This window comes from Epinephelus moara, chromosome 17 (assembly GCF_006386435.1).
Source record: "Epinephelus moara isolate mb chromosome 17, YSFRI_EMoa_1.0, whole genome shotgun sequence".
Classification (NCBI taxonomy): domain Eukaryota; kingdom Metazoa; phylum Chordata; class Actinopteri; order Perciformes; family Serranidae; genus Epinephelus; species Epinephelus moara.
Window position 1 is genome coordinate 5238062 of NC_065522.1, and position 24923 is coordinate 5262984.

Here is a 24923-nt window from a genome sequence, read left to right on the forward strand (position 1 = left end):
GATAGAGTGAAAGGTCTTCTCTCCATTGCTCTTATTCACTAGGTCTGCTCTCTAATTACAAACTAATTACAAAATTAACTTAGCATTTCTCTGCAACTACAAGGTCTATATGAAAAATCTCAGTATTAGAGATGTCAACCGTTAACCGTCAGTTGGGTAATGGCCAGGAATATTTTTGGCCAATTATACTTGCCGGTCTCGAGGTAAATTTTTCCACTATTCATTTTACTGCACTGGGCACCAACAGGAGCTAACATATGCTTGTGGCACCATTCATTCAACGATTACTGCTTGTAACACCGTCCAGACCTAAAAGCGTTGCTGTAGAAATATGGGGCCCACTCCCCTGGTCTCCCTACAGGTTGCCCCAGTGAGTAAGCAGCTCAATTTTGAGCCTCAAACCCTTTCAGCTAATACTGTTAGATCTGTTAGCACCTTTAGCTATGTCAGCATGGCTAGTGATGCTAACATAGTTAACAGTACTAAAGGGGTTTTGCATCTTAAAATGAAGCAGTTTACTCACCAGGGATACCTCGGGTATAGCAGGATTGTATAGCAGCAATCCTATGCTATCACCAGGTGAGGGTTACTCGCTTTAATTGCTGAATGAGCAGCACCAGTAGCTAACTCCCACCCGACCCCTGTGGTGTGCAGTGCCGAGCGGGCAAGGCTAACATTAGCTAACCAGTGGAGACTGGAGGGTGGACCATGGGCACTATGGTTCCCCATGTTAACACAGCTAGCCAGCGGTCTGTCAGCAAAGCAACAGATAATAAAATAAAGGGCAAAACATTTACATCGCAAAACATAAAAAAAATTTACCCTCTGGAAATGAATAGAGCTTTGAATGTGGTACTGCAGCTCACACTGAGTCAAAGGAGCCCTCTTGTATTTCACATCATTTTGCTTTAAAAAAAAAAAAAAAAAAAAGATATTATCTCCGCTTAACAAAACTTTAAACTTTTAGAGTATACTTTAGAACATCCTTTTGGATTTATGCATTTGCACCCCAACACCTCCAGCAAACCACATCATAACATCTCAACATAGCTTGTGCATAGACAGATGCAAATATAGAGAGGTTTTAGTAGAGGCATGTAACAGTGGAATTTCCAGATTGGCCATTTTAGGTACATTTGGGATCTTTTTTTAAAATCACTCAATCAGATCTTTATACATATTCCCATTCATAGAAAATGATAATAAACAGATGGAAGAGGAGTCATATCCTCCCTGTTAACTCTCATTCAGATCATTTCAATAATTTAAGCTTTTTAAAATTTATCGTTTGAATCAGGAACTTCAGGATTTGGATCAAGTAGCTCCTGAATGCCTCGAGATTAGGATTTCTTGTCAGACTGTAATTGCATGTTCATTTGGTGTAATAAGCCCAGTGATCCTCAAGTGTGTCCCCAGTCTTACCAGTAACATGAGTAATTTGTCCGGTTCCAAAGCTGGCCCTCCTCTCCTCACCGCCTTCATCATCACTGTCATTAAAGTCGTCAAGGTTTCCAATGTCACTCATTTTCATACTCATTAGACTGGCCAAACTCTGCATGTCCTCATCTCTGTGGAGAGTAGAAACAGAATCTGCTTAAAACGTTAGATATCTAAGAATATCTGTGTCAAAAATAATCAATATTGGGCTTCAAAAAAAAGCTGTATTGATTACATTCTGAAATACAACTATACATCTCTGAAGACTTGGTGCTTTCAGTAAAGTATGCTGAAATGCTGCTGGGCTGATGACTTACGTGGCCTTGCCCTCTTTGAGAAAGATACTGGACAGGTTCAATTTCAGCGTGGCTTCCACCACTTTGACAGACAGCGGTTTGAGCTTCAGTGTTAAGTCATACTGGGCCGGCGTGGCACTGGCAAACTTCTTCATATTAACGTCTGCTGATGCCAACACTTTCCTGCGGCCTTTTGTTTCCTGATAAACAAAATCAGTGGACATGATAGTCAAGACTGAACATAGGAAATATCTTTTCAGAGAGTATGTTGTTTTCCAATAAAAGTAAATAAAATGAAATCACAACTAAGGATAAGGCAGGTACTGTACACTGCTCACATTTTCAATGACAAAGGTCCAGTCCTTGTCTTCAAAGTCCTCTGCAGTAGGTTCCTATTGACAGACAAACAAATTAGCTTACCTATTTCCCATCTGTAAGCCAAAGAATTCATATGTTCAAATACAAAGAGACTTAACCTCGTACCTTGAAGAGTGTTACAGTGATGTCTAAACTCTCTGGAATCTGCCATAGCACCAGGCCTCTGTAGGGGTTTTTGATCCCCGGCTGCCAGCTGTGGAGCTAACAGAAAAGATAACGGAAACAAGGGAATGAGTCCTCAAGTTGCTGCCTAATGCCGGGCACACGTTACGAAAGAAGCAAGCTGATTTTGGGCCCAATTTCCCCCTCCGGACAATCGTCACCAAAGCCCCGATTTTTGATGGATCTAAAAGGCTGGCCCATAATAAAAGATTATTCAAATCTTACCAGATGTGGAAAATGTAGGAAACTCCACACTTAACATAAAATAAAAATGTAAATTAATGATAATTGTGATAGTTTTGCTCTTATAGTGTGCGGAGAGCCACAATTTGCCCAAACACAACTTCACCTAATACATACAACGGTTCATGTTATAGCTTATAAATTCGCACTCAACAATTTAGGGCTATTTAATGTTAACTTACATACTTACTGTTAATTTACGTAGGTTAGGTTAAGGAAAGTAAAGATACATGGGTTGGATTTAGGAATATCATGACAGGGTGTCGTCACATCACGTTACGTACTTAACATTAAGTTGCATAGGTTAGGTTTAGGGACATCATGGGGGGGCGTAGTCACATCATGTTATGTACTTGATGTTAAGTTATGTTGACAATCATGACTGGGAGTTGTCACATCAAATTACATACTTAACATGACGTTATGTAGGTTAGGTTTACGAAAATCATGACTGGGCATCATCACCTTAAAATAACTCACTTGGTTTCACACAATCACCACGCTCCTGAGGGAAAGTCCTGTGTTTGTTTGACCCATCCGCATCCCCAACTTTCCTCCTTACACACATTTTTTCTACCACTCTCTTTCTTACTCCCGTCAGCACATTTGTCATGTGAATGCAGCCTTCACAATTACATTGTTTGTGTACGTACAAATTACTGGCTCATGATTCTGTGTTTTAGGTATACATATGAACAGTGCATGGGAACAGCCTGCAAAATAGCACACCATCCACTAACAGATTCCATTCATGAACAGTCCCAATCCTGACTCTCAAAAACCAGAAATCTTGCAAATCTTTACGATCAAACATGATTTAAGAGTAAACAAACATGGCAGATGACGGGTATGAAGAACTAGCTGTCAGTTTCTGAGCTAATTTATACAGAAAATTCATAAAGGAAAAGAGAGATACAGATAAAGTCATGGACATGGCGTAAACATGGACTGTACATGTTTAAGTGTGAGCTGAATACTTGTGATTTGAAATCAGCACAGCCTGGATGGACTTCCAAGCAGAGCTGGGGATATAGACACACTCTCATCATACGCCATACCACAAAAAAATCTGATTAACGATCTTTGTTTCCTATGGATTGTATTTTAAAGCCTCTGCAGAGCACATACAGGAAATAGAGGAGAAAGAGAATCTTTATCCTCTAAAAACCATTCAAATCCAGAACAATATTTCATAGTTTTAGCCATTTCTGCTCCATGAGCTCCACAGAGACTATTGGCTATTTGAATGTTTTTGAATGAATATCATCAGTTTCTTCTTTGCTTTATTACCTTTGTGCTGTGACGTCTGTTTCTCCTGATCCACACCACTCTCAGTTTGTCTGGTTGCCTGCAATCAAATAACATGTTAGTGTTTCCAGTGGGGTTTTTTAATCACTACCATTACACACACATACCCAAATCAATTCAAGTTCAATTCAATTTGTTCCAAGAAAACATAAATATGATTTATGAGGTTTCAGTTCCATTTTCAGTTTGACTGTTGATATTTTGTGTGTGTAATTAAAGCTCAACAGTGAAATCTAGAATGACAGCCACGCAGTTGTATGCCTCTGCAAATCAGTCAAGTTGCACATAAAGTTTGTCTGTGAAAACCTGGATGCTTCACATACATCTCCCCCACAACAGTACAGAAGACCTCTATAATCAGCACAATTTCAAGGTGGGCACCAAATAGTGTCACCGATTCTGTGTCAAATGTCTCCCCTTCTGTTCCTGAGTTGAGGTGTTGAATAACGGCCAAAAAGTGTTTTTGCAGAACATTATGATGTCAGAAGTTGACATGTTTTATGAAGTCACGAAGACCTTGACCTTTGACCACTAAATTCATTTCAGTTCATTATTGAGTCCAAGTGATTGTTTGTGCCAAATTTGAAGAAATTCCCCTAAGGTGTTCTTGAAATATCTCATTAATAAGAATGGAATGAACATAACCCTGAATTTTGACCACTGAATTTCAGTCAGTTCACTGTTGAGTCCAAGTGGACGTTTGTGGCAAATTTGAAGAAATTCCCTCAAAGCATTCTTGACATATCACATTCACAAGAATGAGACAAATGAGGTCACAGTGACCTTGACCTTTAACCATCAAAAGCTAATCAGTCCATTGTTGAGTCCAGGTGGATGTTCAGCCAAGTTTACTGATATTCTCTTACGGCATTCTTGAGACACTGCATTCACAAAAATGACACAGACAAGGTCAGTGACCTTGACCTTTGACCATCAAAATCTAATCAGTTCATTGTTGAGTCCAGGCAGACATTTGTGCCAAATTTCAAGAAATTCCCTTGAGATGTTTTTGACATATTGCGTTTAAAATTGTATAAATTTAAAACTGAGAATTAATATAATATGAGGTAGCATATAGTGAAATAGTAGTCATGTTGGACGTATCCTAAGAGTCAAAAACACTAGCACCTCCGTCTGACTGTACACTAGGACAACACTGTCTCGAGGTAAACACTTTGTCAGCAAACTAACATGCTCACAATGACAATGTTTAAAGACTAGACAAAAATTCAGGGGATCATCAAGATGTTTATCATTTATCCTTTGGGAATCATGACCCGTCATGGCAATCCTACGGTTGTTGAGATATTTCACTCTGAACCACCGTCTGATTTCATGTAATCTAATCATGTAGCCTGAGGAGGAGCACAAGCCCAGGAGAAAAGCACACACAGCATAAACACAGGCCTGTCTGTGTGTTTTCAAATCACTGAGGTTAAGAGCTCAGCCAGGAGAAAATGAAAATCTTGTGACTGTGTGAGCAAGAACTTAGTGATGGGGAGTAAATCTGCCGAGGATAAACAGCTGGATTGGCTGTGTGCCTGTGTGAGAAAAAAAACAAGATAGAGGAAGATATTGCAAACATGCCAGTAAATAGTGAGAGACTCAAGACTTCAGGGGCTGAAATCTACTGGAGCAAATAAAGGTTATTAATATTTTGAGCTTTACAAATGACGTTCACAGATATTTTTTTTTTTACATATTCAAGTTTGTGAATGTGTAACAAAGTTCTGCAGTTGTAGCAATATTTTGCATGTGTGAAAATGTTTTGTGCACACATAATTTGCATGTGTAAAAAGATTTTGTTGCTGTAAAAAGATTTTGTGTATTTGTAATTAAAATATGTGCAGCAATACTTGACACTGAGGTTTCACAAAGTCTTAAAGATTCTGTTTTTCTGCCTTAGTTGACAAGCCAATCAGCACATTGCCTCATGATCATCCGATCAAAGGAAGTCAAACTGTCCAATCAGTTGACAAAAGTGCATCCTGTTTAGTTCATCCATCTGGAACACAGCTACTTAACTTGGCCTTCACTTCAGGCCAAATCAAGTTTTCAAGCTCAAAACAAATATCTATAATATTTGCTTGCATAGAATATCCCTCTCTTACATCATCATGTGAGACTTTAGAGCAGCAGCTTGTTGTGGGAACACTGTACAGAAACAGAATCAAGCTGTGGATGAAGCCATTGCTGTGAAAACAGTATGGCTTGAGGCCACATTACAAACATGTTTCTGACGTGGGGAAAAAAGTAAACACTGACCACAGCGGTCGCAGACTGTAAACAGTGAGTGAGGCTGTCACAAACAGGGAATGTGAGGAGGGAGTCCATGCAGGGGATAAACTTAAATGCTATATAATAAACTATGCATAATACACAGCCAACAGTGGGAGTGGGAGTGGGAGTGGGAGTGGGAGTGGGAGGGGCATCACAAGAGAAGGTTCTAGTCTGGTAGTGTGATAATGTACTGAATGTGGGGATAAAACACACCAGATTAGTAACAATAAAGTGCATCAGTTTCTTTAATGTCACATACAGTGTGTTTACAGTGAACTGGTCCTATTTGCTATACTTATTGCGTTTGCCTCTGAGTGTGTGTGATCTGTAGACAGGTCACTGTAAACTGTATTTGTACCATGACCACAGAAAACATTATTTTGTTATGGTTGGTAGGACTCCTTAGATTGCATATCTGTATACTTAGTCACAGGTGAGGAGTAAAGGTTCTTTCTTGACCTTTGAACAGCAGTTCAAAAAAAAAAATTAGAATTATCGCCCCGTTGATGTAAACCTTCACAGACCAGTCAAGTTTTTCTTACCATTTAAGTCCGAAACATGGATGCTTCACACACAGAGGACCTATACAATCAGCACAGTTTTAAGACTAGTGTCACCAATTCCGTATCTGACCAAATGTGTCCCCTTCTGTTCCTGAGATATGGCATTGAGTTATGGCCAGAAAAGTGGTTTTGCAGAGCATTATGATGTCACGGTGAAGTTGACCTTTGACCTTTTGGACATAAAATGTCATCACCTAATTTTTTTATCCTACTGGACATTTGTGTGTATTTTGTGCCACAAAATTCTAATCAGTTTATTCTTCGGTCCAAGTGGACATTTGTGTCATTTGTGTTCTTGAGATACCACAATCACAAGAATGAGGCAGACAAGGTCAGAATGACCTTGACCTTTGACCACCAAAATCTTATCAGGTCATCATTGAGTCCAAGTGAACATTTGTGCCAAATTTTAAGAAATTCCCTCTTGCTGTTCTTGAGATATTGCGTTCATGAGAATGAGACAAATAAGGTAACAGTGACCTTGACCTTTTACCTTTGCTCATCAGAAGTTAATCAGTCATTGCTGAGTCTAAGTGAACAATTGAACCAGATTTAAAGAAATTCTCTTGAGACATTTTTTTAAAATATCCTGTTCACAAGCATGGGACAGATGTACAGACGGATAACCCAAAAACATAATGCTGCCGGCCACGGCTATCACTGGCATGGAGGGAAAAAAAAAAAAAAGAATGGCAAAAATAAGGTATGGTATAAATACTGGTGCAAATGATCAACTACTGGCAGCAGTGGCCTTTAAAGAGCCCTCAAACTGTAGTGGGGACACTGGAACTCCTTCTTCTATTGCACAACTCTCATAACTAATGTGAAGACTGGTGAGAACAGTTGTGAGAGAGAGTGGAGTGAGGGTGAAAGAGACAGAACAGAAATAGACAACGTCTGACTCGCTGAACTTCACAGAGGCTTAATAGCAATCCTACACCTGCTTCTCTATTTATCACAGACATGTTCCTGTGCTGTTGCAACGGGCTGACCCACAAATGTACCATAGTGTTTTTAGCCCCAGTCGTCTTTAGATAAGTGGTTTGCAAAGCACAGCTTCTCAAGGCAGAATACATGTCATTTACATTACACGCTCAGGTCAGACCTGCAAATAACTTGAGCATTTGTTTTCATCAGTTTGAAGTACGAGGTGTTGGAGCTTTACCATATGAGGGAATGCAAGGTGGCGTGAGGGAAGTTGTTTATCGTTCGCTTCTAAATCGTTTCCCCAGACTGGATAAACACACTGCTTCAATGTAGGAGGTTTTTGCTTATCAGTTCAGGGAGACAGCCCATCTAGCTGATCCACATTTTACACATTCCTGTCATAGGCTGTAAAAAACACAACCGTACTGTCTGTGATGTCACCCATAGGTCATCAGTGAGCTTTATTTCTTGCTAAACTTTAAAGCCCCTACAGATGCTTTCAATTATTTTATTTAATTATTATTTGACTTCTTCTTAGAACTGTGTAGGTGCGTACAGACAGTGATGAGTTGACACATCCTTCACTCTCCTTTCGGCTTTATTATGCCTGATAAGAGGCAATAAAGGGACAGTTCACCTAAAAATGCATTATTTCCACTTATCTGTGGTGCTATTTATCAGTCTAGATTGTTTAAAGGTGGACAACTCTATGGCCGGTATGTCCAACACTCACACCAAAACAATCTAGACCAATTAATGGCACTACAGCTAGAGGAAAGATATGTATTTTTGATTTGGGAGTGAACTCTGCTCCTTAAGTCGTTTTCATTCATTTCAATGAAACCACTGCCCAGGTGCAGCAGATACGCATGCAGAACGCCATGGCAAAAAACAAACAAACAACTGAACCTGACTCAACTTTTGCTGCTATGCAAGGTGATGTCTTTTTAAAACACACTTCAAAATCCAATCAAATACATGTAAGTGCACATTCCTAATTTTTCTTGTAACATGAACACGTTACACTGAACTAGCGTTTAACCGGCAAGTGGTGATTGAGAGGATAAAAATGATTGTTACTGTAAAAAACTTGTAGTTGTAAAATACTGTTGAATAGAAGTCTATAACCTTAAAGAAGCAGGGTTTTTTTGGAATCCTGCCTATTCACTAGCCTTCTGATGTAAGATGAGAAGATGGATGTCAATCTCATGTCTGTGTTTTAAGTATGGAGTAAGCCTAGCTTAGCGTAAAGACTGGAGGCATGAGGAATCAGCTAGCCTGGCCCTGTCCACAGTTCATAAATACGCCTACAGACATGCTGTATCTTGATTGTTTTTGTTTGTTTGTTTGTGTGTTTGTTTCCATCCATTTTCATCTGCATTTTTGAAGCCCGGTCGCAGGGGCAGCAGCCCAAGCAAAGCACCACAGACGTCCCTCTCCCAAGTGACGCGTTCCAGCTCCTCCTGGGGGACCCCAAGGCGTTCCCAGGCCAGATGAGATATGTAATCCCTCCAGCGTGTTCTGGGTCTGCCCCGGGGCCACCTACCAGTGGGACGTGTCAGGAACACCTCGAATAGGAGGCACCCAGGCGGCATCCTAATTAGATGCCTGAAACACCTCAAATCGAAAGCTTTTCGCCTTCCAGCTCAGCTCCCTCTTCACCACATCAGTCCGATGCAGCGCCCGCATTGCTGCACACGCTGCATCAAACTGCCGAACCATTTACCCTCACTCATGAACAAGAACCTTAGATACTTGAACTCCCTCGCTTGAGGCAGTAACTCACTCCCAACCCAGAGGGGGCAATGCCTGTTTGTTTGTTTGTTTGTTTGTTTGTTTGTTTGTTTGTTTGTTTTAAACGTAAACATTTAAATTTGAGGCTTTTATAGGGATTTACATGCTGGAACCATTTCATGATTAACAACAGCCAGGTGCAGTGACTGTGTGCAGCTTCCTGGAGTCTTGACATCACAGTGAGTTTGCCAGTACAATACTACTGTTGCTGGACAGAGACCAAAACCTGTGCTTACCAACTCTGCCTGGCAACTGGAGACATAGCCAGGGACACTGCACAGAAGCACAGGGTGGATGGATACAGATTAAGAAATACCCCCAGCATGTAATTCCTTCAATACCACAAAATGTCTATTTAAATTGTTGTTTCTGTATAGTTTAAACAATCAGGGCACAGACATTAGACTGATATCGATCCCCAACATCAAGAAAGCAAATGAGACGATGTTACAAAATGTTGAACTCATCCTTCGAGTGCAGTGAGTTTGAGTATAAGTCATTTAAATGTTGTTTTTTCATCCAGTATTTGTAATATTCATCCTAATCACAGATGATAATGCGCATAAACCCTCCACCTAACCATGCACACACACTCAGTTGAAATGAAACATGATATGTGGGTTCAGGCTGCAGCTGGCTGTTGTGAGTTCTGTGATGTTATATCAAGTGGGGACATGTACAGACGCAGCCTTAACCAGAGCTGCTGGTTAACGCTGTCAGAGAAATTAAGGAGGTACTCTGGGTTTGAAACTACTGTAAACCTGAGAGTGTAAACATTGACATCTAAACATTATCAATCACAAACAACCAGAACTATGAGGTCTGGACCTCCCATTAAGCCCTGGAGCACCATGTGATCTATGCTGTCATTCCTACTAGAGTCAACCATTGCGAAATTGTGTGTCCATTTATGTCAAGACAAGAAAAAAAAAAACTTCTGAAACGTAAGGACTGATACACTCATGTTAAGTCATAATTATTAGACACTGTATCAAAGCTTTCACTTCCTAAACCAAACTTGTGACTCAGTGACAATTATGAGATACAAAGTAATATTTAGGAGATAGTAAATCAAAAAATAGACTAACAAGTCAAAATTATAAAACAATATGAGGCATAGTAAGTATAGCATGACCGACATAGGATTTTTGAGGCCAATACTGATGTCGATATTTGCCATATCTGACATATATGCTGATATGTCAGTCTGGACAATACTAGATACTGTCTAAATGTTGTCCTCTGTAGTTGAAACCATGAGATATCCTATATCATCTGATACCATGAGAGTCACATTTTTAAATTTGCAGACAGAGATTACGGTAAAGTAGTATACAGTAATAGTTACTTAGTATTTATAGTTTAAGTTATTGTATAGTTTCATAATTTTGACAACATTTCGGCTTATCTCTGATTATTAAATTATAGTCTCTATATACAGACTCAACATTCGGTGAATGTAGAGTCTGTAGGCAAACCCCGGAGATCTTGCCTCCGGAAGAAGAGCGGAAGAGCCCTGGTTTCCGGTGCTAGGCTGTTTGTANAGACGCCGAATACAGCCAATGGGTTCCGAGAATGATCAAATAATGACTAACTTTTACGTCAAATGTGACAATTTTGACATACAGTAACATTTTTTAATAACAATCATTTCACAATCTTGACTTCGTAATTCCTAATTTTGACTTACCATGAGCACTTTAATTTTGTCATTGCTAACATCTACCCTTGAAACCAAGTTAAAGGGATAGTTTGGATCTTTTGAAGTGGGGTTGTATTGGGACACTACACCGGTGTATTACATACAGCACGTCTCCTGTTTGAGTCCAACATGGAAGCTAAGCAATGTACTGCTGTGGATGGAGGTCAGCAATAAAACATGTCTTAGCCATCTAATAAAAAAATAAATAAAAAAATAAAAAACAAGATCAGTTTCAGTGTAAGCTATATTAAGAGGATTTTTAGTGCTCTATAGCCACCTCTGACAGGCAAGTTGTTAACGGCTTCAGTTCCCCGTCTATGCTCTCGTCACCACCAAAGCCACCAGACTCCATTGACAAAAACAGCAATTTTAGCTCCCTGAACACATGGGCTGCAGCTCCTTTGATCAGTTTGTTAGTTCATGTTATTGTGTGATTTTGGTGAATCTGAACTTAACTTTTCAAATGCCAAAGTCACAACAACTTCATTTTCCAGATGAAAATCACTGTCTGACATTAAGGTAAAGCAGTGAGAATAATCTAAATGTAGCATACACTTAAACTGATATTGATTTTCTTAAGGTGGGATTTTTTTTTAGGTGGCTGGAACGTGTTTTGTTGTTGATACCTCCACAGCAGTGCACACATCCATGTCAGACTCCAGCCTGCTTAGCCAAACTGGGGGCGTGCCAACTGACATCTACTGTATGTGCTATGCTCTCTATAGATAAGTACTCCATACAACCCCACTTCAAGTAATCTGGACTATCCTGTTAAGAAACCACCGAAATCTCTAAGATCCCTCCAGACCCCATTAACAAAATACACTATTTCAACACCATAAACACATTGTTTTATATATCTTACATTTATAGTCTGCTCCTGCTTCCCCATAAATGTTCTGTGCATTTTAATGTACTGTTGTGTGCCTTAGGGTAGAGCGTAACTGTAGCGCAGAGCAAAGTGTGTCAATCCTCACAATGTATGAATAAGCAGCACTTATGACAGGATTTATCTGGGACAGAAACATGTTGATACTGGTCAGTGTGCATGATACGTCTCTGAGTGCAGAACAGAGTGACAGGAAGGTAGGCCACTATACAAGCCAGGGCTGGAGAATTGGAAAAACATGCTGACGACTCTGTGAGTAATGACAATGGAATTAAAGGAACTCCTACAGTGCCAAGATTCAAGCAGTCAGACTAACAGCTAAGAGAGTAATGATTACTTATGATTATGATCCACACCTTCACCTATACACTGAGGCAAGGATATTTTGCCACAGACCTTATAGCTTTCCATCAGTATCCTGCTGTTTAATTTGACTGAGTGTTTCCACAAAGACTGAAAGCCAAATATTCATAACTACCTCTTTTATCTAGTATTTGAAAGTTGCCAATGAATGTCTTTTTCTTGTTGACTTAATCTACAACTTGCTCTGCTGCTTTGCAGGACCGTTTTCGTTGACACAGTCCCCACCCCTGGAGCAGCCAGCAGAGCTCTTTGCTTGAGAGAATTGGACGGGATCACTAAAGCAAAATGCAGGGAAGCCTAGTTCTTGCTGTGTCTGTGCATCTCTGTCTTTATCCTGACCAAAATGTGAAACTTGGTTTGTGTAGCCTGGTTCTCATGGTTAGTGGAATGGTCCAACAATACCTAATGTCAAGTGTTTGTGTGACCATGAGTCTACAATAGTCCAGTGTTGCTTACTATTGTATTGGACAGTAGCCCAAGCTTGCTAGACTATAAAAATGTAATAAACAGGGGCCCAACAGCTGATTCCAGTACAAATGAACCGTATTCGAGACCACCTTTTCAAGTGGGGAGCACTGTGCCCAGGCACGGACTTTGGTGTACTTGGATGCAGGCCCCTGATGTGAAAGACCCCTAAATGGCCTACATTGATTGACCTGACACGTCAGTGGAGCCTGAGTCTTGCTTAGTGGCCACTGTGACAGTTAGTTGAATCTGATTTGATTAATTGCAATTTACGTTTTGTTTTTTTATATTGTTGCAACATTCAAGTAAATCATTAAAAAAATAAAACCTGAAAAAATGGGTCAAGATGTTTCTAGTATAGCAGTACCGGACAGTGGCGTAAGGTAGTTGCGATGGTCCCCAGTGCATGACATTATGACGGACCCTAGTGCACGCTATCATGCACATATCATCTTGTCACATGGTCAGAGACTTGACATTGAATAATACCAACATATATAACAAAAATACCAAAGAAAATATGAAATTAAGAAATTATTAATATTATTTGACAATTTTAATTGTTGACTTTTAGTTATAAAATAATTGATTTAAAGGTTAAGCATACTGACTACAAAAAAACCTCATGGTCCCTAGTGCAACCGCACTGCCTGCACTGTCTATATTAACGCCCCTGGTACCGGGGGTAGGAATCTGAGCCCAAAAAAATGTTTTGCCCTAGGGCCCCCTAACAAATTAATCCAGCCATGGTGACTAATCAAAAAAAATTTTGGTGGGTAGGGTCGCACTCAAGGGGAAGGGCTGAATTTATGACCTCATTGTTCTAAAATCCTGGGTACAGCCCTGGTGGTCCTGATGGTGTGGATGACCACATCCTTTCTCCACCTGCACACCTGACACTAACTGTTGACCAAGCTTTCCTACAGCCAGGTTATTTATTTAGCATGACTGCGGGCTGCCCTAGTTGACAGGATGCCATACCACATGGTAACAACTACACAGGCTCAACATTAACAAGCAGACGCGGAAGTGATGGGACGTGCTCTGTGAGGAGCATCACCGTATCTTAAACATATCTTTAAACACTGCATTTTAAACACAGGTAAAGCTTCCGATAGAAAATGTCCTCATAACAGCACTATGCACAGCTTAACTGACATTTTTATTCAGATCCATGCACCAACATGTAGCCTACTCCACGTAAGGTGAACTGAAAACTACGAAAGCGTTTTATATCAACTTTCAGCTTTCGCCCCTCTGTGTGTATCGTGACGAAATGTAATAATGATGTAATAACATGCGAACCAATAAAAGGTTCATCTTTATCTAAAAAAAAATGCAGCTTGGCGTATGGGGTGTGAGCTGAGCATGGTCTGACTGATCCTTCAAATGCCATTTTGTTCTGTGGCGTACATGACTTTTCCGTAAAGAAAAATGTTAAGATATCTGACAGGAGTTCGGCATCACTTTGTCCTCCCATACGCGACAAGGCTGTCAGTCCTTTACACACTTGACAGAACACATTGTGATGACTTTGCCAAACACAACACACATCCACTATATTAGCTCGTAAGAAGAGTTATAGTAGTTACTTACCATTTCTTTGTACATTCTACCGTCAGTTCTTGAAACGAAGCAACAAACTGAAATTTGGACGCTCTCTTCCCAACCCGCTGGAGCCGCTTCCACACCGATGTCATGGTTGGGCTTAACGAATAATTCTCTCAAACACACGAGCAACCGATATTATACGAAGGTACGGTGTATCCCCGCCACCGTGTCCCTCGGCTCGGGTTTCACCGGGAGAAACAGACTTGAGAAACTCCACCTGTTCGGCTGACAGCTCCGGTGTGTGACCCTCTCCTCACCGGCGTCCACTTCACAGGCTGCAAAACAAACACACGCCTCAACTTAGAGCTGGTGTGAAGCTAAAGCCATGAAGCGGAAACTGAAGATTAAGACTTTCAAAATAAAGTATGTATATAGTTGGGCGTATACACCTTATTTTATACAGTCTATGGTATACACACACACACACACACACACACACACACACATATATATATATATAGATATATAGATATATATATAGATATAGATATATATGAACCAGTGTATATAACACATCTATTCTTATATAGTTAATCAAGTATATGGAGGTATATATAGGCTATATTGTTGTTATATCATCGCTGTCAGTAGTTCACTATTATATTATATTACTATATATTATTATTATTAATATTATTATTATTATTATTATTATGGACTGTATAATAGGCTATACATATTATTACAGCCAAATGCTGGGCACTTTATATAACTGAATAAGTATTTATATCATTATATTATACAGTTAGCTAAATATGGGTGCGTGGATATGTATGTTTATCTAAGTGTGTTATTGATACTATAGGTGGTTGTAAAATATGAGATTATTCTGGAATTAAGGGGTAGGACTAGATAAGTGTATACTTCATCCTACTCCTTTTCGAACATGTTGGTGGATCCGTGTGGTCTGCCCCAGTGTTGCCTTACCTTCTGGTTAAATACATAAATATATATTTTTTTGTATTTTATTTTTTATTTTATTTTGTATTGTTTTTAACACTGCATGTTCAAAATAAAGAATTCAAATAAAAAATCAAATCAAAATCAAAAGTCCTTGTTGATAGACTGACAAAGGTGTGCTATTTACCAACACTAAGATGTAAATGGTGTATCAACGGCCTTATGACACTGTCACAAATACCAATCTGCTTAGATCTGATTAGATCTGATAAGATAAGATTAGACTTTATTGTCCCAGAGGGATATTTGACTTAACTTAGTCTGTTCAAAACAAACAAAACAACACATAGGAAAAATTACAGGGAAAAAAACACAACATAAGACACAATACACAGAATCTCCATCTGGGAGGGAAAAGAGCTTTTATTCATTTATTAATAGTAGTAAAATTTAAAAATGTAGCTATAGTGGCAGCATACAATATACTGTAATATATACATTAAAAAATATGAGTAGTTCGTTTTTTAATATAGAAAATAATGATAATAATAATAATAAATGCATTATCTGGTGACCTATGCAAAACCAAAAGAAAATAACATCACTTTCAACATTATATATACTTCTATATACTTTTCAAGCACATATTCATGTTCAACATTTAAATTATATTGTACCACACCCAGTGGCAGAAAAGAAGAATTGTCCGTATTTACAGATTCCAACTCTATTTAAATCTTACTTAAAGGTCCAGTGTGTAGGATTTAGTGACATCTAGTGGTGAGGTTGCAGATTGCAATCTGTTAGAACAAGGAAAACTACAATGGCTGACACGAAAACACAAAAATGCAAATGGCCCCATGTAGAGCAAATTTTTAGTTTGTGCGTTCTATGCTGCTGTGGAAACATCATGGCAGACTCTGTGGAAGAGGACCCGCTACATATTTAGATATAAACAGCTCATTGTAAAGTAATAAACACATTAAACTAAAAATTTTTAGTTTCAAGTGATTATACACTAATGAAGACATAATATCATATTTAACTTGTGCCAACATATCCACCTAGATCATACACACTGGACATTTAACAAAGTAGTCTGATATGTCGTTCCCAGTAAAAAGACAATAAAAAGCAAATCATCATCAATAAAATGGCAGATTAAACAAATCTGATTTTCTTCCTCCAAAGTGAGAAATTGCAGGTTCAACCTTGACTTGTTAAAACTAGGGTAAGTTATACACTGAGATCTTCCCTGCTTAGATTGCTGGGGAAAATATACTTTTTACTAATAGTTGAATCAGCAAATATAATACCCATAGCATTTGTTTTCTAAAACTGTAGATTCTAATCGTCCCCCAGGTTGCTAAAAATCCACAAATTTCCCAAACAATACAGAGGGGAGGATCTCACTGTTCTTTACATATGAGCAAGAGGATGAGCCAAGTGCCTTTTTGTCATATTATCATAATTGTTTAAAAAAAAAAAAGTTGATAAAGATTCATCTAATAAATCAGTGAGTTATCAAAGTTGAGTTCAGTTATTATTTATAGATAACTACAATTATTGGACATAGCAAAACGTTTTTGTTTTTTTTGTTTGTTTGTTTTGGATTGAAGATCAATACTTCCTGTTTCGGCAGCGTTTATTGTGGCTGACTTGACGTAGCCAAGCTGGTTAGGCGATATACTCTGCCTTACAAGTCACACCTACATGACTTCATATTCAGGAGGGTACTCTAATAACAATAATGATGGGATGTGTTAATATGTGATGCTTTAGTTAAAGTCACTGAAGCATAAAAATAATGATAGTAATTCTGTAATAGATGTAATAAGGGTATAACAGAAGCCACTGCAGATAAAACACTATAATGTTCAGTGAGCTGAGAGCCACAGGCGGCTCTATGTCCCTGGACAATAATTACAGTGATTATTCAAAAGAGAAAACTCAGTAGATATACAAATATAATTTTATTTTATTTATAAATGAATAACAGATGCAAATAATTTCTCCCTGCTTGAACCAGACTCCTGCAGATGACTTACAGAGGACTGTAACATGTAACAGAGGCAGGCCTACACAAACAGTCCTCAGACAAGTCAAACAGTGATTAGTGAGTTCCCATGAAGCCGTGTTTATGGATATTATCAAGCAAAAAAAAATAGAAATTACCTGGGTGCATGTCAGGGAAAGTTTCCCAGTGTCATGAGTCCTCCTCAGCTGCAGGGACTTTTCCAGTTGGGCCCTGAGTCTATTTATAATCTGTCGCTGACACATAGAGCAGCTGGGACTATAATGTAGCCTCTGAACACAAACACACACACACAGAGTGAGCGATAAACACCCTGTTCACACCCTAAATGATCAAAGCTAACGCTCTCATATCAAGCATTGATATTTTGATTTTCGTTGACTTTATTATTTTGTTTTCCAAATATATAAAGTGTATAGAATAACAAAACAGGGCCTTCGTTCGATGCAAATAATGGTGTATACTTATTGGCACAAGGTTTCTGCCTCGAAATTGCTGGATTTGTGTTACATACTTTCACATTAGACATCTGATCCATTGTTAATATAAAAAAATGATTAGTGTGATTTCTGGGATTTTACACAGTTCACACAGTCAAATTCACAACATTTTTTAAGTTTACAAAGTTGGTAGGTGATCATTTTCAGGTTTGAAGTAAGAGTTGACACTGATGTTGTGATGTTTGGGGTCTGAGAACTTGAGAACTGGGTCAGTCTCTGAATGTGTTCTTATCTGGTTCCAAACATTCAATACATTATGGGGAGGAATGTTTACATTAGTCTCAGTAATCATGCATCACAGACATATGACTTTTGTTTTAGAGTTGCATAAGGAAGTTGTCTGGGTCCCCTCCTTTTCTGATTACACATGCTGATATTATCACACAATACAATAAGCATTCATCTCCACAGCTAGAGTGGTACTATAGGGAGCTGAAGAGATGACTTTTTCTGTAGGCCAACCTAGAAGTTAGTGTCACCCTCTTGACACAAGGTAGGCTAACTTTATGTGTTTCATTTTGCTAGATACTGGTAGATTAATTTTTCATGATAAGCCAACCTTTGTTAGCATTCAGTTAGTATAACATTAGCTGGCTTATCTTCGTCCAGATGATTGTGTAGTTGACATTTGGCTTTTACATCTGAAGGTCCTTTATCCACCCATTTGTAAACTGGAAATGAGCCTCCAAAGGTTTTAAGTTTTTTTAATGTCAGGTGTAGGTGCTACACCAAACACCTGATAGACATCGGAGACCATAACTGTAAGCTGTCATGGTCTGCAAGGATCAATATCATTAACTAACTTCAGTTTTGTAATATGCTCCTTTGCTTCTGTCAAGGGCATCTCTTTATATGGGCATTTGTCTTTTGCGCATATTCATACATTTCTGATGATGAACAATTGAGAGATGACACATAATCAGACCGGCAGCTGCCATAGCTAAGGATGTTATCTTTCCAAGATGGTGGCTCTCCCCCAGAATGCATGTTTACCTAAACATGGTTTAGGTAAGGTTGGGGTTATGCATCTACAATGCTCTGTACAGGTTAAGGCAACATTGCAGTTACAGTTAATAAAAAGCTAAATATTAATGCAGGTCTCTGGTCTCCTGCAAGAAATGTCGACGCACTATCACTTACAATAGAGCAATTTAGGATCATTAATATGACCATTTGGAAGCACAGACAGACTAAATACAATCGGGCCAAGTATTGAGCCTTTTGGGACACCAGATAACAAATAGGAAGAAACAAACCAAACACTACAATGCTGTATCATAATATTGATCCCACAGGTGAACAACAGAGATTGGACCAGATGTATCGCCCATAAAGAGACATCAGCTTCTCATACTTGCAGTTCCACATGGGCTGATCTCAGTACATGCTGTCCCAGTCTCCATCTGTTGCTAAGTGATTCATGCGGCTAGTCCCTTGTGTTTCCGTAATGAGACTGAACCTCCCTGTCAGTGTCCTTCCATCCTCCCTGTCTCCCAGCAGTATACTCTGCAGGCACGCTGGGAAACAGCTGCATTTGGGTGGGTAAAAATAAAGGAAGAAAGAAGGAAGAACGGAGGGGAGTCTCCACATGTGGGAAAAGCAGTATTTTAAAGTTGGTGTTTTGCCAAAGCTCTGTCATGGTGAGGTGATGTTTATCTCAGACTATTCTGGGAATTGCATTTCCTGGTTCCTGTGGCTCAGCAACAGCTCTTAATTTGGAAATGAGTGGCTTGTATCACATTAAACAGGGGTTGTCCCTGCATGTAGGAACCTAATGGTTAATAGACATAACAGTCAAAGTGCTTCCAGACTGACAACTTTTCAGGGACTACAAAGCAGCTTTGTTTTAGCATCCTTTGCAGAGTTTATGGGGGTGGGGAGGGGGCCATGGTGGCAACTATGAGGTGAAGTCATTCCTCAACAATCCACTTCCTGTCTGCAGGGCAGCCACCAGTTGGCGTGCATCCTGTTTTTAAGTCCAGGGCATTGCAATGTAATTGAATGTACATTTTGACCAATAAAAGGCCAATGTTGACCAGTGCAGGCCAGTCAGGGTTATGCACCAAATATAAGTAATTACATAACTAACCAATACTAAAGTTGTTTCCTATGGAACTCCTAAACTTGACTAGCATATATATTTATGTTTTAGTGGGCATGTGTTACGCCCCAGACACATGCCGTGACAAGGGAGAAGGGACAGCAGCACAGAACACACACAGCCGTAACAGCATGCATTTCATCCTCTTTATGTTTTCATTTCTCCATTTTAATTTAATTTAATTTAATTTAATTTAATTTAATTTAATTAATTAATTTAATTTTTGAGAATGAGTTTGAGCTACATGAGATTGCTAAAACACCTGAGAATAAGATATTCAAGCTCAAAATCTTTCTTTCTAGGTATGGTTGAACATGTATTTGAGATCTACCAATGGTGGAGTAATCAGATCCCTGTTGGTATCATGCCCCACAGTTCCATCTATGACCTTAGTAAATATAGCCTGGCTAAGCCAAACACCTGCGAGCTGTCTGTCAGAATCACACAGAGGGCAACAGGCAGTGAGAGCATGCGCCACCATATTAATAAGGTCAGAGAACATCATGCTGTCCCCACAGCCATCATGCACAGTCTATGGTACAGTCACATGTATGACCTTTGAGCAGACTCTACCTACCATGATACAGCCTACTATAGCATCATATTCCATTAAAGGATATAATGTTATCTATGTTTTCATGATTTTATTTCCATACACGGTGGCTCAGGATAAGAATAATATTCTGCATTATGTTTACAAATATTTACTGTGGTCATAAAAGTTAGGTTAAGTGCAGGGTGGTTGAAAGTGTTTTGATAGCTGTGCCAGATGGTTGCTGGGTGTTTGTAGGAGTCCTGTTCTGCTTTTTCATATCTTATGTCTTATATATAGTGTTACAGGGAAAGATGTTCATCATCAAATGTGGCCACAGTTTCAAATAAAGAAATGAAAATGTGTAGCAGTAATCCCTGTGAAGAAAAATCTCAGGTCCTACTGTTCTGAACTATTTGTTTTCAACAGGTTTTTCTACTCTAGCTACAGTATCACATCATTGTGTGTCAGATCTCTTCATGTTCTTCTGCTCCAGGCACATTACACAGTCTACACTTCTTTACAGGAAGCAAATTTGTGTTTCCGGGGATAGCAAAGGAATGACACACCTTACTCTCCCTGTGACTGGCTAGTACTCATTTCCTTTCGTTGGTTGTATTAGTTAGAATTAGGAAACAGCATTGAGATTGGCTGGGGTTAGGCTAAGAATGTCAGGGTAAGCCAATCAGAGGCAAGGTGAGGCACAGTAGGGTGAGTCACTCCTTTGCTATCCCAGGAAACGCAAATTCACACATGGGAAGCTACATACTAATGTCAGGGAACAGGAATGCATGATAATATCTGCACATCATCAGTATTGGCCGATATCCACTTTAAAAGTAACTGTCAGAATCGGCCAGCATGCTTTTTCTTATTTTAAACAATGATGGTATATTACATACATTGAAAAGCATTCTATTTCTTGTCTCCATCTGCTGATGGGTCATCATGATAAGAGTATGCATGCATAATATGATGTTCTACTATATAAGGACTTGATGATCACTAAAATTAGGTGAGGAAAAAATAGATATATCGGCCAAGAAAGCCGTGATATATAGCATTTTGGAAAGCGGCAAAAAATCCAGTATCATGCATGCCTATTAGGGAAACATAACTTGGTTGCTGGTGCTGATATTTTTCCCTGATTTTGGATCAGATTCCTGTTGGAACATGTCCTGTTGTATTTAGAAGCTTTTATTGGTGATTTTTCACAGAAGAAAGTGCTGCTTTTCTCTGCAGGTACACTGCTAACGTACATGTAGTTACATGTTAACATCAGGAAAACGTGACCTTGGGTGCCGATGTTGCAAGTTTCTCCCCAGTTTCAGATTATATTACTGCTGGAACATGTCTGGTTGAACTTCTACTGGTGATTTATTCGGTACAGTGTTCTCAGTTACGGTCAGGGACCCAGAAATGCTGACCAATCAGAGCAGACAGAGCTTTTTCAGGAGGGCAGCTAAAAAGAAAGGCACTAAAACACAGTGTCTTAGACAGAGGGTGATAACAGTGTTTCAACACAGACAGTATGAGGACCATGAATGCATGGAAACATGTTCTAGTAGAGACCCTAAATACAATGATAAACCTGAAAATTGCATAATAGGTCCTCTTTAAGACAGATATGGTGGTTTAAGGCAGCACATATACTGCAAATTAGATTTCAGAAATTATTTAATCAAAGTAGCCAATCAGGACTAAACCCAGTTGTGTTATGATAGTGGAGATAGTCGCTCTCAGTTAAAAAAAAAAAAAAAGGTCATTGTTCAGGCTGCAGCTTCAAACATTCAGTTATTATACATAACCCCAAGTATCCACATATTAACAACATCTTGCATATTCTTCTTTTATATTTGCACTCACATGAAACTGCATAAAATCCAAATTGTAAAAAAGAAAAAATATGAAATGTGTCAGGAGAGGTCAAGAAGCCACAGGCTTATACAAACAGACCTCCTCTCAACTTAAAGGGGAACTAATGTTTTTTTCAACCTGGACCCTATTTTCTGATCTACTTTTGTCTAAATGAGTGATAGGATGTTCAATATTTGACATTTCTCCAGTACGAAGCTAGGGCTGACCTGCCTGCAGCCCGTGAGCGTGCGCTATATTAAATAATAGGGCACTCAGACAGCGTCAAACAACATCAAAATACGTCCATTAAAAGTGTTTTTTTCACACAGATAGGCTCGGATTGTTAGTATAATTATCCAACAACATAACAGAAAGGAGAAATGAACGTCTGTGTTTACCTTTAGCTGGATTCGGACATGTTCCTCTGCCTGTTGCTGCTCCCTCTCTCTCTCCTCGTCCGCTCTTCAATTTCAGTGAGCCATGCATCCGTGTACGTCTGTGTTCAAATAAATACGGGCGGTCATCAAATTCAAATGGCTAATCCAGATCAAGTTGGTCAAAATCGAGTAAAAATTTGGATATGTTTGTTGCGGCAAGTCAAAACACTCACTCAGCGGGTGAAGGTCTGGCTCTGAAATCTCATGTCTCACGAGATTTGAGTTGTTGCACTCCGCTGGAGTGACCTTACAAACGTGAGGAGTTACTCTGTTTGGAGTAATCATGGCTGAATTTTCACCCAACTTTGACCAACTGGATCTGGATAAGCCATTTGAATTTGATGACTGCCCGTATTTATTTGAACACAGAGTACACGGACGTACACGGACGCAGAGCTCATTGAAACTGAAGATCTTGATCATTTAAGTCCAGTTTAAATTCATGCTTAAACTGTACTCAATACTGTTTGTCTACACACGTGTGGTTGTCGTTTTATACTGTTATGTAAATATTTTATCTTGGAATTTAAATTTTTCCTTAATATTTCCATTTTTTTCTTCTTATTGCCTGCCTTTGAAGTATGCTGTTTGTGCCTCAAGTAATCAGTAGTTTGACCCTGTACATTTAATGTACTAATGTGCAACAAGCACACTATTGCCTATTTACACATCTAGTAGCCTAGATAAGAAACATCATTATCTTTCTTTTGGAAGGATGCAAGTTCAGTTCTCACTTTCCTTTTTGCTCTGTTCATGTTGCCCCCAATTATTCTACAATATAATTGTCTTTTTAGCTGCTAAATGCTACACCATGCTCACTTTCTAGTTGCTAACTGTGTTGTCTGCTGTTTGGTGCTGAGTGGGTAGTGTCAGACTTTATCTCTGAAAACAGCTGCCTATTGCTGCTGGATACCAGGTTTAAGTGAAACAGTAAATTTGGGGTCTGAAAAACCAAACAAATGTGCTAAAACAAGCTAAAATGCAGAAGGAAAACTGCAGAGAAGGTCATTCTCTGTAGGTTCTTTACTATTCTAGGGATGTACAATAATAGCAGGGGGTCATCGGTATTGGCCAATGTCAGCTTTAAAATGAACTATCAGAATCAGCCAACATGCTTTTTCTTACTTTGCACAATAAATGCATATTACATACACTGAAAAATTATTATACTTCATTTCTCCATCTGTTGGTGGGCCATTACAGTTAGACCATGCATGTATAATATGATGTCAATTCCACCACAGAAGAGACTTGATGATCACTAAAATTAGGTTGGGGAAAAAAAAGTGGGTATCAGTGGTATCAGTTATCTGCCAAATGAGTTGATATATATCGTCATATCGGATATCGGCAAAAAATCCAAGATTGTGGATCCCTATAGTATTCTTTACTATATTTTCAGAATCAGTTATTTGATCCATTGTTATTATGAAAATATTTATTAGTATGGCTTTAAGTCGTTTGTTGTTATTCTTTTTGCTTTAACAATTCCTTTACTATACCACAGTTGTCACACATATTAGATATTCATGTTTTAATTGTTCATATATTGTTTTGTTATTTAAGTGATACTTTAACATAGCATATAATCATTTGACCTAATGTTCAGCGCAGCTTTAATGTTTCATAGCAGTGCTAGGAGGCTAACAGTTGTACTGTTGCGGGCATCTGTGAGTGCAGCAGCTTTGAGCCAACAGCTCACTTCCCTTGAGGCAGCTGGTGTTGATCATGTGATGTGATAAGCTTTGAGGCTTTGTGTCTCAGAGGCAGTACTGGGGACAACAGTTGTCCATGGTATTTGACGCAGTGCTTGACCCAGCTCTGAGGAGGCTCATGTGTCTGGTGACCGGCCATCACAAGGATGTCATGACCATCAGTCATCTCTGTGTCGCTGGAGACTGCTGACTAGAGGAAGAGGACAAAGGACGCTCTCAACAGTGACTCAGCTGAAAACAAAACAGCAACAAAACAACTGATATTGCACAGTTTTCTGCCATTCCACCATAACAACTTAATTGCATATTTGTTGTCACAGAAAAATGTGCTTAGCTGGTGTGTTGGTTTTACTTTCAGTTTTGCACATTGTAACATTGAGCTGTTAACTGACAATTTGGTGGTGCAGTACATGTTTAGTCTAGCTTAT

At 39.1% G+C, this 24923-nt stretch overlaps 1 protein-coding gene across 9 annotated transcripts in view; it reads right to left on the reverse strand.

Moving 5' to 3' along the window:
• Window positions 1-14716, reverse strand: part of ehbp1l1a (EH domain binding protein 1-like 1a) — a 61639-nt gene extending 46923 nt beyond the window's left edge. For 8 of the 9 annotated variants that reach the window (XM_050066783.1, XM_050066782.1, XM_050066781.1 and 5 more), the window contains exons 1-6: window positions 14404-14716; window positions 3807-3864; window positions 2217-2312; window positions 2072-2125; window positions 1755-1933; window positions 1423-1568 (exon numbers count right to left, since the gene is read on the reverse strand). In XM_050066783.1, coding sequence (XP_049922740.1) covers window positions 1423-1568; window positions 1755-1933; window positions 2072-2125; window positions 2217-2312; window positions 3807-3864; window positions 14404-14507 — 637 coding nt within the window. In that variant the 5' untranslated portion in view covers window positions 14508-14716. The remainder of the gene's footprint in view (window positions 1-1422; window positions 1569-1754; window positions 1934-2071; window positions 2126-2216; window positions 2313-3806; window positions 3865-14403) is intronic. The other variant, XM_050066785.1, reaches the window with a different exon arrangement.
• Window positions 14717-24923: the final 10207 nt, after the last annotated feature.